This window comes from Platalea leucorodia, assembly GCF_965183815.1.
Source record: "Platalea leucorodia genome assembly, chromosome: W".
Lineage (NCBI taxonomy): Eukaryota > Metazoa > Chordata > Aves > Pelecaniformes > Threskiornithidae > Platalea > Platalea leucorodia.
Window position 1 is genome coordinate 15,902,786 of NC_138859.1, and position 19,769 is coordinate 15,922,554.

Consider the following 19,769-nt stretch of genomic DNA (forward strand, 5'->3'; position numbering starts at 1 on the left):
GGCTGAAATTTTTCCTCTGAAATATTCTTCTAATGGAAAACAGGCTACCTGTAAATTCAGAATTTACTGTTTGCTAAAGTGAAAGCTTTCTCTAACCTAGATTGTGCCTCCTAGCTGAGAAACCCTGAAGTTAGGGGTTTCATGTCTTCTTGATAGACTGTCAGATATATTGCCTCGGAGCTAGGACTTTCAGACTCCTCAGGAGCTGTAATTGTTGTCTATCTTGGCTTTCTGTTACTTTCCAGGTTGACCAGCTCCCTTTCTGATGGGGCTACTATGGCTAAAAAGGGTTAAAACAACATTTTATTTCTGCTGTCTCTAAATTAAGTTTCAGAAAATGCATTCTTTACTAAGTTTTGAAGTCTTTTTGTTTGTGTCTTTCATAAAAGAAGAATTTGGAATTTCCTGAGAGCAGGAATTCAGGGTTTCAGGTAACTCTGGTGATGTTTCTTCTTCAGAAGGTTCCCCTTTGGTTTATTTCAGTTTGGTTACAATAAATCTTTTGTTTTGCTTTTAAGTAGAGGGTGCTAGGTGAGTGTTTAAGGAGTACTATTAAGTCTAAATATAAAATGAAAAGGCATTTAGAAAGAGAAGTTTAGAATGGGCAGTGTTATATGCATTATCTCAGAGAAGCTCTGCTGTTGTGGTTCTTCATAAATGTAAATTGAGTCTGAGTCAGGGCCAAGACTTTGACCTAACACTGACCTCTAATACTGAATACGAGTCTGTGTGGATCTGAGGATGGGCCTGAGGGGCCTGTTGTTGCTAAAATAAATAAATATTTTATTTTATGGTGAGCAGGCTATTGTAAACCTCAGTTATCTTTGCAGACTATTACATGGGTTTATGATGCTTTTTTAAAAGACTTATAAAGCTGATTTCTATTTGCCATGGCTCTGTGGTCTGCAAAGTAATCTATAATACTTTGAGACTCACTGGGTTAGATCAGGGAATGCATTGGCAGCCACAGTCTATGTTGTGCTGTAGAAAGTTCTGTAAACAGGTGGCCTTAACCAAGTAAGTTAAACACTTTCTTTTTTTTTTTTTTTTTTTTTTTTTTTTACTACCATGTGTGTATCTTACCTCAGGGTTGGAACTCTGCAAGTGCTTCTTTTCTTTCTTTTGAATCAGAGATTTTCACGAATTTTTCACTCTTCCCCACCCTTTTCTGGTCTGTGCCAGGTATAGTAGAACTGCTGCTCTCCTATTAGGAGTTAACTGAAAATTAGAGAGGGAATGTGTATTTCTGCAGTGGGAAGAGATTTTTAGTAACTCTTATGGGTAAAACAAAGAAAATATTCTGAAGCAAAACATTACATGGTCTCATATAAGTATTTTGTCCTCATTTTTATGAAGGAAATTTTTTTTTTTTTTTTTAAATCCTCACTCTAATCCATTAAAGAGACTTTCTCAGTTAGTATTTTGAGGTGTGTAATGTCTATAAATGTGAAATGGCATCTGCAATTTAATTGTAGTTTTTGCACTGCTACTTCTGGGTGGCTTTAATTTGCACTTGGGATAGAGAAAATGCCAAACGTTGGTTGTTGTTTTGGGTTTTTTTTGTTTGGTTTTTGGGGATTTTTTTGGTTTTTTTTTTTTTGTTTTGTTTTAATAGAACTAGCTTGACAATTGCTTGGAAGCTGAGTAGAACAACGTAAGAGGTAACAATGACTGCTCGATGAAGGTTGGCTGTTTTGTGCTTAAGTGAAATGATTTTGAAGTTTCGTGCAAGTTCTTAAAGCAGCATCGATTCTGTAGAAATTGCTAACACACTTGTCACTCATCTTTGCCAAATACCTTCAGGCGGTCTGGTCATGTTAGAATCTTCTCATTCTGATTGTTTATGTACTTAGTAAATTATAGTGGTCATTACTGCAGTGCCTTTTGGGATCAGAGATGGAGAAAGTGGTGTCTTATCTGTCTTTTAAAAAACATTTTTTACAAATAATCTTTGATTTATGAAATCTCTTGAGTAACTTATGGATTTTAAATATCTAGAAATTTAAATTTTGAGTGTCTTGAAAAATTAGAAATCAATGTGTTCTGTAGAAGTGTACCTTAATACTTCCACAATAGCTCTTATTCTGTAATACTTAGTACTGAGTGCTTCAACAAAATATTTGAATAGCCACTAAATTCAGAATGCTATGGTGTTGTCAGAGCTAATGTGTACATGTCTTCTCTATATATAGTTTGCCCATCTTGCTATGGCTTTATTATAGCATAAACAGATGATCCCACTAGGTTTTTCACAGCTGGGGTGATAACCTTTGAGCTGTTCAATGACATTAGTTCTTTGTCTATGCAGGAGTTCTCATAATTTCTAGCAATCCTTATAAAACGCTTTTTTGCAAGTCCTAGGACCCTATTCCGTTTTAAGTATAGCTTTGTGAAGTTTGAGAGTCAGGCATCTTGGAGGCAAACTGGGAAAGGAGATTGTTAGGGAATAATGTAAGCTAAAGTTTTAAGGGATATTGGTAGGGCATTTCCACTCGGGGTCTCTTCCCTGTCTCTTCCTTTCCTGTGGGCTACGCGTGTGAACGCTGTCTCCTGTTGCACTCTGCATGCCAGCATCTGTAGGAGGCTGGGTCCTGGTATATGTTTACACTGTTTTATATGCAGATCTGAGCTGGAGTATTCCTACAGCAAGTAGGAAGAAGCTGTAAGAGCTTGCGCTTTGCTCGGCAAAACTAGACCCAGCGTATCAGTAAGGCTTACTTGCTTGTATGTATGCTAATATAATCATGTGGCTTTCCCCTCCCCTTCTTGGAGCAGAGACAAGAATAAGATGGCTGCTCACCATATATAGTGTACATACTTTGCTATCTTGTCTGCACCATTTGTGTGAACAGGTCTAAGGAAATCCACAAGGGCCGCAGAAATTCAGATCTTTATAAACCTGGAAGTGAAAAGTTAACGTATTACATGTCACGGTAAGATGAGGTGGGGAAGGGAGCTGCAGTAGGAGAGTGAGTGTCACAGTTTGATCATGGGGAAGTGCAGCTGAAGAGGCAAGGTAAAAGCAGGGAGTGGAAGGTAAGGTAGGTTGGGTAACACTGAGGCACAGGGCCATCGTTAGGAGATGGACAGTATTTAATAAGTGAGAGTTTCAAGTGATTAATGGATAACTGAACAGGAAGACGTGTGAGCTTAGGAATTGGGTAAGGGGCATGGGAAGAGGAGAAAGTGAATAAATGCTACGAGAGGTGGTGGGAGAGAAATGGTCTAATGAACATGGATTTTGGATAACTTATTCTTTAAGCAGAAAGAGGATCTAATTAGCTCTGTGCTTTGCCATACCTGAGTGGAAAGTCTGAGCTTTCAAAGTTAACATGGTAACAATTTTCTGTTGTAAACTTTATTTTCATTTCCCTTTATGCTTGTCTAGCAAAACTAGTTTTTACTTGAAAATTTCTAGGTCAGCTCTGACAAAAAATGCTTTTGTGCTGTCTTTGTGTAAATAAACATGACAGTTGTAAACATTCTTTTGATCTTTGAATCAATGTAGATTTAAAATTTTTTCTTGCGAGCTATTCATAGCTTGAAGTGCTATTCTAGCGTGATTGCTGTCAGATAAAAATAATTCCCTGCCTTATAAGACTTTTTTTTTCTCCCCCCTGCTGCTTAGCAACTTTAATGAAATAAGTATTTCATTGAGTTAGGATGTTTATAAAATTATAAAAGACTTGTAGGAAGCCAGATAAAAATATTTGGTGGTGTATTTGTGAGAATACTAGTGCTATTTAAGAGCATTAAATAGTGGAATGATTTGCATCTATAAATAGTGATCTTTGATCTTCAATCAAAGTGTTTTGAGACTGTTAGGTATTTGGAATATATTATAAGAACAGTGTTAAAAGTTCAAACCAAATCCTTGTTCCATAACCTGTAACCGGCAATGGTCAGGCCATGTTCAGGGAACATGGAATGACTATTCCTCCAGTGTACACTGACTTCAACTGGGTGGGGGCTTTCCAGGCCATGCGTGGGCTTACAGATCTATTGCTGTCTGTCAGACTTCATTATCAATCTCCTATGAATTTAACTCATTTTTTAAAGGTGTGTGTTGTTGGTTTTGTTTTTTTTTTTTAACTTTTGCCTTCCTATAAAAACAATTGAATAGAAACATAGAAAAGAAATTGGCCTTTGACTTTTCCAACCCGTGAGCTAGCTTCATTTACGACCTTCTAGTTGTCTGTGGAAAAAGAGAAAAATAATTGTTTCCTGTGCAAATAGTACATTATTCTATATTGCTATTCTCCTTCTATGTATGTTATTATTCTCTTTACCCATTTTCTTCACTGTCCATCTATAGTCTCTTTAATAGGCAATAGCTCTATAATGCTAAGCATTATTGTTTCTCTTTTGTGTTTTGTGCACCTTTTTCTAGTTATGCTGTATGCCATTTAAAGTAGGTGTCAAGGAGCTGTTTGCAATGTTGAAGATAAATGTCTGCTTCTACTCTGTTTCAGGTACACCAAGAAGTTTGAGTTAATTTAAAGGATTATTTAGTTAGACTGTTGTGTGCTAAACTGACCTTCTGTGAAGGTTCCTTCAGTTGTCTGAGGTCTTTGCAGTAAGTGCCAAAAATGATCAGTCTATCTGACTGAACTATTTGGAAAGATCAGTTTAATGGACTGAAAAATGTTCAGGATGACACTGACTTATAAAATATCTTTTTCTTCACTGTTTAATAGCAGTATAATCTCTGTATATTGAAATATGACGTTCCTTTTCTTGTGGATCACCTGTAAACTCTGAGCCTGGGAAAAACCACAAAAAAAACCCCAAAACAGAAGGTGAGGCAGTATACGTTCTATGACTTTATTGTCATCTAGCCCACTAGAGCAAGCAGTTCCATTTATGAAGACCATAATCTTTTTGAGCTGACTTTCAGGATCACTTGATTAAAAACTGTTAGATGGTTGTGCAGCCTCTATCCTTGGAGGTTTTCAGGACTTGCCTGGATAGAACCCTGAGCAACTTGATCTGACTTCATAGCTGAACCTGCTTTGAGCAGGAGGTTGGACTAGAGATCTCCTATGGTCCCTTCCAACCTGAATTATCCTATGATCCTGTATTTCTCTGCAACCCACAGCCTGAGGCCATATATATTGAATAACTGCTGGAGCAGAGGAGTTTACATCTGGTAATTGCTGCCGGGAGTGGTATAGTTAAAGTCACTTCATTGAAAAATACTCACTTTAAAAATAAATTCAGTTTTCATTGCTAAACAAGGGAAAAAAATTTCTAGCGCTTGAATTGTTTGCATAATAATATAACAATTTTTGTGAATAGAAAGAAGTGTATATTTATCATGCCACAGCTGTAAGTTTGTCCAATAGATTTTTAGTTTGCATATGTGTTGTCTGATTTTAAAAATTATTTTTATGTAAAGAGGCTATTTGATTGAAAATAGTAGAATGTAGGAGTAATCTTTTTTTCTTGTTTTTTTTTTCTTTTTTTTTGTTTGGGGGGGTTGGGGTTTTGGTGTTTTTTTTGGTGTTTTTTCTTTTTTTTTTTTTTTTCTTTTTCATCAAGCAAATACTGCACCTTATCTTGTATGTTTTTTGGCAAAGAAATGTCTGGTGCCAACCAAAATCTTAATTTACAGAATGGCTGACTTATGAGAGTAGCTGATACTCGCAAAGTATCAGCTCTGAGTATAAGGCTGATTAGATAACTTCTCAAATGCCTTTCCAAACTTATATTTATGGCCTTTAAAATAAATGTCTGTGACATATTTCAGTAATTACTTTCTAGAGATTCAAAACTTTTGTAGAATTTTTGGAAGTATTGGTCATCTATATAATACAGCTCTTGAAAATAGCTAAGTGCTAAATGGAAACAAATATTATCACGTTCCTAGAAATCTATATTTAATGGCATGTGTTAGTGACTGGTTTGTGTTTAGCAAACTTCAGATGTATGCATTTAATATCTCTATACATTGGCAGCTTTTATTTGCGAATAGAATAAAATTGTATTGCTCTTGATTTAAGCTGGTCTTTGTTACTGGTTAGGATAAATTTTATGAAAAGGAGTGTTCTCTCTCTTTTTTCTTTTTTCTTTTTCTTTTTTTTTTTTCTTTTTCTTTTTTCTTGTTTCCTGTACTTTTCTCTAAAAAAATCCCAAAGTGAATGTTTTCAGAGATGCATCGCTAGAGGAGTTTTGGAAGGTCTTTCTGAATCATACCAAGTGTTTCTGCAGTCATTTCTCAAAAGACAAATAATTTCTCAGAATTATTTTGTTTTGTCTTAGATACTGTTCTTGCATGTTTTTTAATATTTAACTTAGCTACTCTGTAATTAAAATAGAATCATTTTTATAAGATTGGGGGGAAGGGCATAATTGTTGAGCAATGGAGTACCAAAGTCAATACATGTATTTCTAGATATTGAGTAAATGTATTGGGTCAAATATTTTGTTCTGCCATTTAAGCAGACAGCTGCCAATGTAGAAATATAGATGAAAAAGTGTGGTAGATGTGGTGTGGTTCATAGAATAAATGTGGCTTGCAGTTTTGCAGTCCATATAAGAACAACATGCATCAAGTTTTAGAAATATATGTTTTCAAAGGATTTAAATGACAAAATAATAGCTGTTCCAAATATTTGCTTGAAAACTTTTTTGGCTTTTGGTTTACTATATTCAAGCTGAAAAATCTGTTCTGTGGTTTGTGCTGATTGCCACATTTGTGTTTGGACTTTTAATTTCCAATATACTCCATATTTTATGTAATATCAATTTTTCAGGTTATTATTACTTCATTGGTGCCATATTGTTTATGGATGTAAAATCATGTTAATATCAGGAAACTCAAATAAGCCTGTGTGATGTCAATAATGCCAAATGCTTGATGTCTTAAAAATATAATAAGTTTATTTTGACTACATATAAACTACACTTTATGTCTCGCAGTTCTTGATATCTTGCTGTTTTGTTTTGTATCACTTTCCTGAAGTTTCCCTGCTCTTCAAAGAGCAGAGACTAAATGTCGAAACTAATAGGGGATGAGTCTGTTTTCTCTTTCATGTTTTCAGTACAGGAATGGTAGTTGACTAGTGATGCTACTTCAAAAGTGTATGAGGGCCAGAGAACTGCTTAGAGAATGCAGTAAGCCTCTTTTTCTATTTGCGTTCAGGTGGAGATGGAAATATCTTACTGTCTTTCATTCTTTACAGGGTTACACATCATTCTGGAATGATTGCATCTCCTCAGGATTGCGTGGCTGTATGTTAATTGAATTGGCATTGCGAGGGCGTCTTCAGTTAGAGGCTTGTGGAATGAGGCGCAAAAGTCTATTAACAAGAAAGGTAAGTGGAGGAAAATGGTCACATTTACTTTTGTGTCATGCTCCAGGCAATACAGTAGCTATAAATTACAACTGGTTGTAAGAAAAAGACATTTTTTTTTCTTTATATGGGGATAAGGATTCTGAGTAGTGACCTAAGTTAGATGCAGAGAGTTATTACCTAAAGAGTTTAAACGGTGAGCTGAAGTGCCTTGTAAAATCTTCTGTATGTGTTCTCTGCTCCTGTTTGTTCTCTTGATGTGTTTCTGCTGCTGTTGGGAACCTTGCACAAACAGTTGGCAGTGGTTCTGGCCAGGGTGTGGTGGCAGTGGTTGCTGCTGAGAGCCAGTAGCACCAGTTGTAATCTGCTGAAGGAACTGGATTTTGCAGTGTTGGCGAGATGTGGGCTGGAGCTGAGAGGGATGGCTAACTGACAGCCTGCCAGATGTATCCTGCAAGTCACCAGTTTAATTCTGGCGTACACAGTGTTGCAGTTAGTGCTTGCAATGCATGGGAAGGAAACGATCCTTATACCTTGGGTCTCTGAGAACACAAAACTGTATCTAGTTTAAGCATGTGACCAGTGCATTAAATTTGTTGTACTCACTGACCTTTAAGATGGGCAAATTTTTAAGGTTCTTTATTGAATTAGGCTGAAGATTTGAGGCATCTTAATTTATTACTTTTGCCACTGGATTTTTTTTCCTTAGTATAAAATGTGCAAAGTCACACTGTTTAAAGAATTTTTACTTCATCAGTATTAAAGGATACTTGTAAAATAAGTTTATTGAAAACGTATTCAAATGTTGTCTATCCATCACAAATAAATTCTCTTCTATGGCACATTTCCCTGTCAATATTGTCCCTTGCTAAATTTTTTAAAGGAAAGCTTACAAATTCCCTAACCTTCTCCCAGCTTCCTTCTCTTCTGAAGAATCAAACCTCTGTTCAGACAAACAGCTCCTACTACTTTTAGCTTCATTTAAGCATATTCAGCATTGATTAGTTTGCACTTTTTTTTCCTCCAAAGCTTTTGGCTCCTTAGGCATTCAGGAATGTTCTTTAGCAGTTATTTTCATTCTACACAAACCTTGTCAGCTCTATCTAACTGAAATTTTAACTGTGTCTTTTTAGGAAAATGGAAAAATAACCTGTACATATCTTCAATAAAGAATACAAGGAAAATTATTGTTTTCCTTTTTTTAATTTTATCATGTGATTTTTGGGGGTAGGTTGGTGTGTTTGTTTCAATCCCCCCCCCCCCCTCCCCCCCATTGTTTAAGGAGAGCTAAAAGCTACCCAATATTAAATGCTTTGTTCCTTCTGCTGTTGTAAGGCAATCGAGAGATTTCTTTTTGCAGGCAGGAGGGTTCTATGAAAAAGGCTTAATATAAAATTCAAATGAAGATTGATTTCTGCTTAAGGAATTTCTTGCAAATAAAATCCTGAACTACTGATATATATGATGTTTCTTCTCCACTTGCCCCACCTCTCTCAATTTAGAAATCCTTCTCATGAATGACTTGTGTTGTTTTATACCTTATTTGAAGTCTTGCATTAACACTAAATTTCAGTCTTATTTCTGTGTTTGCTAGATTTAATTGTCTCAGCTCTACCAAGTGTCCCCCTCGACCCCCTTTTGCAGGCTTTGCTCCCCTTGCCCTCAGCTTTCTCTGAATTAAATATTGTGTTTAGTGAGTGGAATGAGCTGTCTAGTTGCATCCAAGGTTGTGATTCAGTGAGGTAGAGTTTCAGTGGCAATACCATTTTTATATAGCTTCTGCCCCTCAGGCTAGCCCTTCTCCCTCCCCACCCCTGCTCCATTCTGGGACTTTGTGGAAAGGTAAAATCTCATTAAAACTAAAGCTTTGATTTGTGACTCAAAACCCTGTATCTTCAAGCCATGGTCTGAAGGGAGGAGTTTAGGCTTCAGTCACTTTAGCCCGTGCTGCAGCTGAGAAGGGTAGTCCTGTCTTTGCAAAGAGGCTTATTATTGGAGTCTCTCTTGGGTTGTTACTACTGTTTGTGCAGCCTTGTCAGGTAACCACTCTGGCTGAAAACTAATTCACTTCTTTGATCAGTTTAGTTTTTATTTGAATCACTTTCTTGATCTTGTCATCAGGTGGGGCACAAGTGAGACTGCTGGCACAAGTGATAAGGTGAGAACAAGAAGAGGGTAGAACTAGTTCTTTGGGCAGTAGTATGGATTTATAACCAGCTAACGGTGGCCTTGATCACACAGCTGACTTAAAAGATTGCTAGCTACAATGATTTCCATTTCAAGCATTAAATCAGGTGGATCTTTGCTGATTATTTTTTGCCGTTTCTAAGACACAACTTCAGAAGTGATCAAGATGCATTAAATCCATGCTTGAATGCCATAGAGAGACAAATGAGACTGAGAAACTGGCAGACAAGGACTTGATGAACGTTAGTGAAACTTCTGAAAGTCAATATGATGTATTTTATGTTGCAACATCCTTGTAAATTTGGCTTCAGAGTATGTAATCATTGCATCATTTTGGAGTTCTATCTACTGGTATCACTTCTAGAAACAAATAAATGAATGTTGAGGTTTATGTATAAATAAAGTAATTTCTAACTAGTGGTTATTGAAGATAGAAAATGGTACTCTATGCTACCTTACAGTCTCGGAAAGCAAACCCAATAATTACAGTTCTTAAAAGAAATCCCAACAAATCCTTGGCAGATTAACTTCAGTATTTTATAGCTGGCAATTCTGAGTGATTAATGCATGAGTGAATTTTTGTATTAAAACTAAATAATGAAGTTTACTTAAAAATCAATGCAAGAGATGCTTCATCTTTAGCATTGCTTAATTGCAAAGCTGCATTGTGGAAAAAGAAAATTAAATATTCTGTATAATTGAAATGTCCTCAGCAGTTGGATACAAGGCAAATCTCATAAATGATAAATCACTGAAAAATTGGAATAAAGACATATTCTTTGCAGTAAGGCTAAGGACCATCATCTCTGAAGAACCAGGATCTTAGCTTCTTTCTCTACCTTAGCTCATCTATTAAAGAGAGAGAGAAAATACCCCCTTGCAGATGCTTGATCTTCTGTGATGATTCAATTCACAAGATCCCCAACCCACTCGATTTCACACTCTTCTTGTGTTGTTATGACTCTGGAGAGAGTTAACCAAGAAGCATTTGTCAATAAATCCTCCTTCAAGAGCAGATCCATGAGCATAGGAGAGAGGTGGCTGGGCTTCCTCTGTTGCCTGTCTGCATGTACTGGGAAAGGGAGGGGAAGTACCATGGAAGTGTGAACCAAAATACTTTTATTTGAGGGAAAGGGTAATCAGAAGAATGTGTGCAGTGAATATGCAATGTAGCAGAGAAGTGAGAAGAAACAGTGTTGTATGCCTGGCTGCAGAGAATGGTAAACTTGGAAACAAAATTGCTGTGTATTGTGGCTTCCCAAGAGCTTATGGAGCCCTGACTGAGTTGAATGGGAGAGTCTATGCTCCTTACAGCTCTTTCCTTTAAATGCCTGTATGTTTAGGCTTATACTGTTATGGTGGATTATATTCAGACTAGCTTCTTAAACTTCTTTGCAGTAGTAGGAAAAAGTATCTTAACCCCAAATATGCAAGAAAAGCTGTTTTCTAAACTTTTTTTAAAAAAATCTTACTTAAAAAATGCTTTTAAGCATGGGATATATCTCTTCAGTGAGGTGTGTGTTTGTTTTAATAAAACAGGTCAAAAAGATGATTTCACATCTTACCTGTTAAAGTGAGATGGTGAGTAGTAGGTTACCAACTGCAGCAGGCTGGAGTGATCCAGTGTAACTAAGGTTACCGTGAAACAAATCATATGGGACACATCAAAGAAACTAAAATACTGCTGGAACATAATTTTTAAAAAGAAGTAAAGATCAATAAGTTGGGTGTTCTTAGGCTAATTAATAAAGGAATATCTGAAGGGTGGCTATTAATAGCCACGGTCTAGCAGCTTAAAAACCCAACTTAAAGTATGCTCCTGTATAATTAAAGAAGAGAAACTTCAAAAAAATTCCAAGTCTTGATATAAAACTGGAAGATATGTAATATCATTATACGTGGTTAATAAAGGTTTTGAGTGACACTATGGTGCAAGCTTGTAAATCAGAAAGATAAATATGCATTGTTGTGTGTTTAGTTTCAAATAGGGATTGTCTGGATTAAAATGTAGTTGTGTTCTTAAAACCAAATATCTAAGATTTATGGTTGGAGTAATCTCCAGCTTCCAAAAGTGGAGATCTGGACAGTATCTCAAGAGACCATTTAATCTTGATGCAGTAACAGAAAATCAGGTTTCTCTGGTCCCTCCCTGGCAGATGTTTAGTCTTAAAATTCTCCACTGAATGCAATTCAACAACCTCCCTGGATGTTTAATTTGCCTGTTGAAGTTTTTGACAATACATCCTGCATCTTCTGTATATCCAGAATAAGCTGGTATCTTTTATTTTTCCCAAAGTAGATACCCTAAACTACTGTTTGATACCCTCTTTGTAAAAATATCTTGCATGCTTCTTTATAGATCTAAACAAACATCGTTCTTCTTAGCCTGGCATTGTGGACTGGTTCATTCTTGCTGATTTTTATTAAAATCTTAGTTTTTACGCTTTATAGACACCATCTAAATTGGACGTAGTATTCCAGCTATTCACAAAGATCTCTCCAGCAATTTCCTGTTAATACAGCTTAGAATTAAATTCTTATTTTGTCAAAAGACTTGGCTTTTGTTGATTTATTTGGTTCGTAGTCTACTGCTAGAATTACTACATGGTTTTTCTGCTATTCTGAACTATACAGTCATTTATTATATCTTTTATATTTGTCATCTGTTTCCTCATCCTGATTATACTACTTTGCATTTCTTTTTAATTTCATCTCATTGACTTTGTACGCATCTCTAGTTTGGGATCATCTTGCCAGTATTGAAGCTGTCTTACCATTTTAACTCATTTCAGTGTCATCTATAGACCCTATGAAAATGTACTCCTCTATTGTTTGTTGTAAGGATTATTAGAACTACAGAACAGAACTGAACTTGGGATATATTTCAATAGGACACTTAAAGCTTTTTCCAGCACACCTTTCTGACTACTGTGAAGCTTTACTAAAAATAAGATCTTTCACCTGCTGCTTCTCTTGTATACGTGGAATTGTTTTGATGTGTTAGTTTTTCTGTCAGTTGCCTGTTATCTTTTTACCTGATGCTTATAAAGTGTTAACTTGTAAAACTATTCAAATTGCCAGATTTAATCATTATTTTCATAAATAGCTTTGAAACAGTAGTTTCTTTTTTCTTTTCATAAAGAAAGATAGAATTTTGTTGTTGTTTTGTTTCTATTCAAACATATTGACTTGGGCTAGTCAAATCTGTATGTTTTAGTTTGGTGCTCTTGTTTTTTCTAACCAGAAAAAATGGTATTTGTACATGGCTTATATAACTACTTATACTGGTAAACAAGCAGTTACTCAAATTCTTAAATTTTATTATGTTACTGTGAATGATTTTTTTTTTTTCTCTCTCTCCTGTGCTCTCTTGGGGGAAGAACTCATAATTTTAGAAGCTATTAAATAACAAACTTAAGTGATATTGCATTTATTATTACATATTAAGGGGTTTATTGGTATGTACATATTTTGCCTAATACGTGTATTGTAACTGTTAGTGAAGGGAACGTAGTGTTGCTGGTCAACATGTTCTTCAGAGCTGTAAAACTTATAGATGTTGTCTTGAACCTAATTTTATCCATCAATATATGGAAGAAGAAAGCCGGTTTTCCTGCTTTTTCGCTTTCTAATTGATTTCTTAGTTTCACATGGCCTAATTGTTTCACTGCCGTATTCCGAATAAATTGACTTGAAGCAGTAAAATTGACTGCCATCAGAGAGCAATTTAACACTGTAGTATACTTTGTTTTGGGGAGGAAGTGAAGAACCTGGCCAGGTTAGTGGATTATCTACCTTAAAAAATTAGGTATTAAGCATGTTATTAATACTATAGTTTTAGTCAATTAAGGTTAATTTAGGTTATAGATAACCTAAGACTGAACGTAGCTTTGTAATTAAAATCCTAAATAGATTTTTAACAACTAGGTATTTTTTAAACTTGTGTATTCTTAGAAAAGATTCCTCACTCCTTAAAATTTTCCTTGGTTCTGATAACAGGTAGATTTTTCCAGTTTTTATTGTTGGATGTTTATGGTATATGAATTAAGTCAAAATATTGATTGTGTTTTATTCTATCCTAGGTGATTTGCAAATCAGATGCTCCTACAGGGGATGTTCTGCTTGATGAAGCTCTGAAACACATAAAAGAGACCCAACCTCCTGAAACAGTACAAAATTGGATTGAACTGCTTAGTGGTAAGCCTTGAACATAATGTATTTGCTCCCCCCCCAATAAAGCTAATTATCTGGCATCACTAGAAATTATACTGTAAGATTTTTGGGGAGAAAGTATGCAAAAAAGTTAATTAGTCTGTCCTCTAGAGTAGTCTCTTGTTGATTGTAGCCTTTAATCAAATATAAGTAACTGTTGCTTTTGACTTAACTTGGTACAGAAAGGGTCTAGATGGAAGTGTCAGAGGACATCTCTACTCTGTGGAAGAGGTGTCTTCCGCTGACTCCGAAGTAAATCGGGACTGCACCCTAGAGATATAACTGCCTTCCTCTGTAATTGGAAATGAGGGTTAGTGGAAGTTTGGAGTATAGCTGTACGGATTCAGTATTCAGATCTTTTGATAAAGAAAGGAGATAAGGAGCTCACTGTTCAGATGTAAAAATTGAGGGTGATTTGGCTATTAATCATAAAGAAACAATAGAGAGTCAGGAGTTCTTTCTATTTTTCCATTAACTGGAGAAAAGTAACAAATATTTTCAAATATTAGATACTTCTAGTTGTTCAAAACAAAGTCTTCAAGATGAGTACTTTGCACACAGCTCTTCCTGTAAAGCTAATAAATTGTTGCCAAAAAAATGAAATGTCAATTAGATTTCATCTTTACAATTGCAGTTAACACTTTTCATATACCTCACCAACATTTGTATTCTCAGGCTGCATAAATTAAACTGAAATTAACAATAACCACCTTTTAACATGTAGTGTTTTTATTGGGCTTTTTTTTGTTTGGTTGTTTTTTTTTTTTCTGTAGCCAAAATTAATCACTAAGGTTTGTCTGTTTTTACAAAACACACAAAATGCAGCTTCCCTGGAGTAGATCAGAGCTGTACTTAGTTGTGCAAACAGTGCAGGGAAAAAACCCACTGTTCTGTCAACAATATGACTTTGGGAGGTAGGGGGTAATGGGACTTGAAGTTGTCTATCTAAATCTATTTGTTACTTGTAACAACAGATAAGTAAGAGTTTCAAAAACGAGCAAAATCTCTCTAGCTTTCTCTGCCGCCTTGTTTTCGTTATGTTCTTCCCATTCATCCTGCACCACCTGAAGCAGCCTTCCTTGCATACTCACATACAGTTCATACTCGGTGCCCTTGGCATCCCTCCCCTCTTGCTCCTTGACTATCAGGCAGAGGGGGGAGAGAGGAAGAACAAAGCAGCCCTTGTCAGTAGGGGGCATGGCTGCTGCGTAGCCTTGCAGTTTAGTTCTTGCTCAGCTCCCCTTCACTTTTACAGCCTGCAAAAACAATTCATTTTTCTTGTCCCAAATACATAATTTGTGCTGACATTTCACCTTCTCTCACAGTGCGGAGCACATCAAGTTAGTACTGATTCAAAAAAGGCCCAACTAATGAATGAACAATGTTGTAGGTTTTCCTTGAGCTGAGCTAAGCTAAGGTTTTCCTGACCCTGCTAAGCTTTGGCTCTGGGAAGATAGTTATCATCAGTGTTGTGGCTGAGACTTAGATCATTTTTACTTACACATGGGTATTTAATTACTAGTTCTTAGATGGTATTAGGGTTCTTTGCGTCTCCCATGGTTTAGAGAACTGCCCTTTGAAGAAAAATATTTTGGTGTTTTGTTTTGGGGTTTTGATAAACTCTTTTAGAATTTTGCTTTAGGGCCAGATCCTGGAAAATAGCTACTCTATCCATAATTATCAGTGATGCAAAGAATGCTGCTTGAAGTTAGTGTTCAAAGCCATCATGGAAATATTTATATGCACATTTAAGGCGATATTTGCCAGGCTGATCTTGTTTATAAGATAGCCTCTAAAGGAAGCAAGTATAGGGAATACGGAAGTTTGGATCAAAATGTCAGGTCTTCCTGTAGATATAACAAACATCTGTCTGTGAACAAGCAAGTGCCTGTGTAATTGAGGAGGTTGGTCACAAGGTGTCACCGCAGTACTGATTTTTATTATCGTATAGCCACATCCACCTAACAATTTTAGAAACATCTAGGAAATTACCTTTATCCTGTGAAACACTGCAAGGAGATGACTTTTTTTTTTTTTTTTGGTGTGTATGTGTGATAGCTTCATTCGTGGTCAAGCTGGGGTCAAGCTCATTCAATGAGAATGTGATTCCTACAGGGACTTGTGGAGTTCAGGCCTGGGTGGGTTCTCTACCTTTCACTATGCAGTTGGTGTCACCTCATTTGTTTACTTGTCTGTTACTTGGATACAGTGTATGTCACCTTCCATCACAATGGGAGAAACCTTAAAGTAATCTGTGTATTATTATTATTATTCATTAACCAATGATTTTTTTTTTAAAAAGCTTTCTGATATAGAAATTCTCACATCATTTATGGGAAAAAACCCATCTATGTAAAAAATACTTTATGCTGTTTCTTCCCTCGCCTCTTAAAATGCATAGCCTCTTTTATATCAGGAGGGGATTTTAATACTTAAATACTTAGGTAGGCTGGACCTAAAATTTTAGCTTGTTAAGTAAACTCTTAAGCAAAGATGGATTTCTCAGTGCTCAGCAACTTTAGCTTTCTCGGTAGCTGTTGATGCTGATTTTGTGCTTTTAAAATTCCCTCCTCTAAGCACACACATTCACACGCTCTGAAGTGCCCAGTTCTCCTGCCTTAAATAAAAAACATGAGAAATAATTTTTATAGAAACATCAAAGCCCCTGCCCAACATGTGCCCGTGTGTAATGCACACACCAACACTCACACAGTGCATGTCACTGTTTCACATGGTGGGGGGAGGGAAGGGAGAGAAGAATGTAAACCTGAAGAAATAGAGAAATGAGGGGGACACATAGGGTAGGTGTGCATTAGCTTGTCTCTGTGGCAGAAAGAATGGCAATGACACTTCTTCCAGCTTCTGAATTGATAAAAGGCTGGAAGTAGACAAATGGACAAGATTGGATGAGATGCTTATTTTTGTTTTTATTAACTCTTTCTTCATGACTGTGTGTGGTGTTTTGTTTGGTAGTTTGTTTTGGTGTTTTTTCGGGGGGTTTTTCTTTGTCCCTCCCCTTCTCTGCCCCCCCCCCCCCCCAAGAGGCTCTCATGGTCTCTGCCTCTATGCATATGTCTATGTAGGTCAGAGATCAGAGAAATGTTGACATGAGCACAATATCTTAGTGTAGTAGTCAGCTATATGAATTTGACAGCTCATTCTGCAGTGGGGGGGGGGGGAGAATCACTGTGATAATACAGCTTAAACTTTGCCTGACTCTTGGCTTTTTTGCTTATTTTTTTTAGGTGAAACATGGAACCCATTGAAGTTGCACTACCAATTGCGAAATGTCCGTGAACGGTTAGCTAAAAATCTAGTGGAAAAAGGTGTACTGACAACAGAGAAACAGAACTTCCTTCTTTTTGACATGACTACGCACCCTCTCACCAACAACAATATCAAACAGCGCCTCATCAAGAAGGTTCAAGAAGCAGTTCTTGACAAATGGATGAATGACCCTCACCGCATGGACAAGCGCTTGCTGGCACTCGTTTATTTAGCCCATGCTTCAGATGTTCTGGAGAACGCTTTTGCCCCCCTTTTGGATGAGCAGTATGATTTAGCCACAAAGAGAGTGCGTCAGCTTCTGGATTTAGACCCTGAGGTTGAATGTATGAAAGCCAACACGAATGAGGTTCTGTGGGCTGTTGTAGCAGCTTTCACAAAGTAACTGCATTCGGACTGAAGCGTTCTCTCTTCTTTCATGTAAACCAGTTGTTTCTCTTCTATTGACTGTTCATGGTTTCTGTAATTTGTACCTTCTCACATGATGAATCAGCTCTTGTTTAATGGGAATTATAAGTGGTGTGTTCCTTCCTTCTCTGTGTATCTGTATACAGGACTCTGCTGGTACAAGAGACCTTCCTGTTTAAAAACAACAGAAAAAGGTTTTACTGCCATATTGGCATTCTATTTCCTATTCAGTTTGAGTTATCTGAAATACTTTGTTTAATCTATTTTTCATCTTACTGTTATTGAAGTGGTTTAACATGGAAAGTACCTCAAAGAGGAAATGTGCATGCAGTTGGATCACTAGTCTCGGCTGACACAGATGTGTGCATGCATCAATACTTCTGCAGTAAAATTCATAACAGATCGAAAAAGGGCCTTTTAAAATCACCAAAGCTCCATGTTGAAGTGTCTGTCAGGACATTTTATGCACAGACGTTGTTTCAATTCTGTCTAACAAAATTACTTTAAAAGCAGAAATGCCATTAAGCAGTTTTGTCAATAGTTCCTGTAAAATGCCCCATAAATTTTACTTTTCATGCAAGTCTCTTGTGTACTTATGTTTTCATTAGAACGATAGCTGAGTTGTAAGGCTAGTGTAGAAAGGTCCAGTTGTTTCATAAACCAGTTTTGGGATGGGATACATTCCACTATATTGTATATATAGTTCAAATTGTATATTAACAACTGCCCCATCTTAGTATTTTGCAAGATCTACTTAGTTGTACACCTGATGCCCCTTATTTGCTATCAGCCGTTGCCATTTCATGGAAAGAAAGGCCTCCTATAAAGAGCATGTATGTGAAAGCTGTTTGTTTCCAGTGTCTACAGAGTTTGCCATCCAGGTATTCTCAGTCTATATGTTGCCTTTGATAATTAGTGTATAGAAAGAGACTGCTTTCTATCATCATCGTTTGTACTTTTTTCTCCCCCCCCCCCCCCCCCCCCCCCCCGTATGGAAGAGGCTTGTGACCAGTACAATTCTTGAGTGCAGTTTTAAATTTTCTTTGTACACAAATTAATGTTTGTCTCTTAAACCTTGTAATCTATTTTACACTTTAAAAACAAAAAGTCAGTCCTAGCAGGTGTTGCATGTAAACGGTTAGCAAGTAATGACTGCAGTTCAGATGACTAAAATTTCTGTAATGGGATGCTCTGCTATATTTTAATTTTTTTATATACAATTATGCTGATTAGCACACTATTGTGTAAAAAAAAAAAATTATAAAACTTTGGCTTTTTAAAATTTATTGCCTCTTTGCCACTGCTTGTTATCTCCCATTGGTTTCACAGTGTAAATATTATGCATTGAACAAATTAAGCATTGATTTCCCCCCCCCCCCCCCATAACAATGAAGATTTATAGTGGGGCTTACAGGTGTTTAGAAACTTTTTTTGGTTAATATTCAGAGCAAGAATACTAGAAGGTATATAACTGTAGAGTTGAAATTTAAGGGATCGCTTAATAGCATTTTACCTACAGTAAATGAACTATGATCTTAAAAGTGCCTGAAACAGAGCAAGCATGTAATTTTTTTTTTTTGTTGCTAATTAGAAAGGTTTTATTGCTTAACTGAAAGCTTTAGCTAATATCCTTCTTATTAGAAAGGGAGAGTATATTAAGTAGATCAAACTGACCTAATCAGCGGTGTCGCTCAGATCTGCAGGATTCATGGCTGAGACAGACTGAGTTAGCTTATGAGTATGCAGCTGTGCCTGCCATGGGTAGAGCTCTTCTGTCTTGAGCACAACTCATCTGTGACTGGACTTCCAATTTTGCACTTCATTTTAAATCATTTAGATGCTTAAGTAGTTGACTTTAAAATACAACTTAAATTCATCATACCTATATAACCTTTTTTTAATAAAGGTTTTTAAAATATGGTCCTTAACATTTAGTGGCACGCTGTTCTTTCAGTTTTTAAATGATGTTTCTTTAGAAAAATTAAATTAAAAGTATATTGTAAAGTATTTCAAACTTTGGTTTACAAATAAAAAGATAAACGGTGTTCTCCTAGTTGTAAGATGCTGTGTTTAAAACTTTGAGGAGCTTGGGCATGAACTTTGGTCATTTTCTTTTAAACATTTTCAAAACGTGATTGCTTTAAGTAGAAGGAAAATAAAAGTTGCTGTTTTGCTCTTATATTTGACAGCTTACAGAATACTTTCTGTACTTGATAGTATATGCTAACTCACTGCTTTCATTTTCTCTCTCTTATGTGATCTGTTTTCTCATTTTCTGTTGCTCTTTGAGAGGAAAGTAATTAGGTGGAAAAATCAGAAAAAATAGTGGAGTATTCAGGAGCAAGTTGAGTGCACAAAACTTTTAAAATGGCTTTGAAAATC

The 19,769-nt window shown here is 36.3% G+C and overlaps 1 protein-coding gene across 1 annotated transcript in view; it reads left to right on the forward strand.

Moving 5' to 3' along the window:
* Nucleotides 1–18,284, forward strand: part of LOC309602002 (Golgi phosphoprotein 3-like) — a gene marked incomplete at its 5' end in the record, with an annotated part of 33,844 nt that extends 15,560 nt beyond the window's left edge. Inside the window, 3 exons of the mRNA XM_082335279.1 lie at nucleotides 7,185–7,316; nucleotides 13,565–13,679; nucleotides 16,940–18,284. Coding sequence (XP_082191405.1) covers nucleotides 7,185–7,316; nucleotides 13,565–13,679; nucleotides 16,940–17,364 — 672 coding nt within the window. The 3' untranslated portion in view covers nucleotides 17,365–18,284. The remainder of the gene's footprint in view (nucleotides 1–7,184; nucleotides 7,317–13,564; nucleotides 13,680–16,939) is intronic.
* Nucleotides 18,285–19,769: the final 1,485 nt, after the last annotated feature.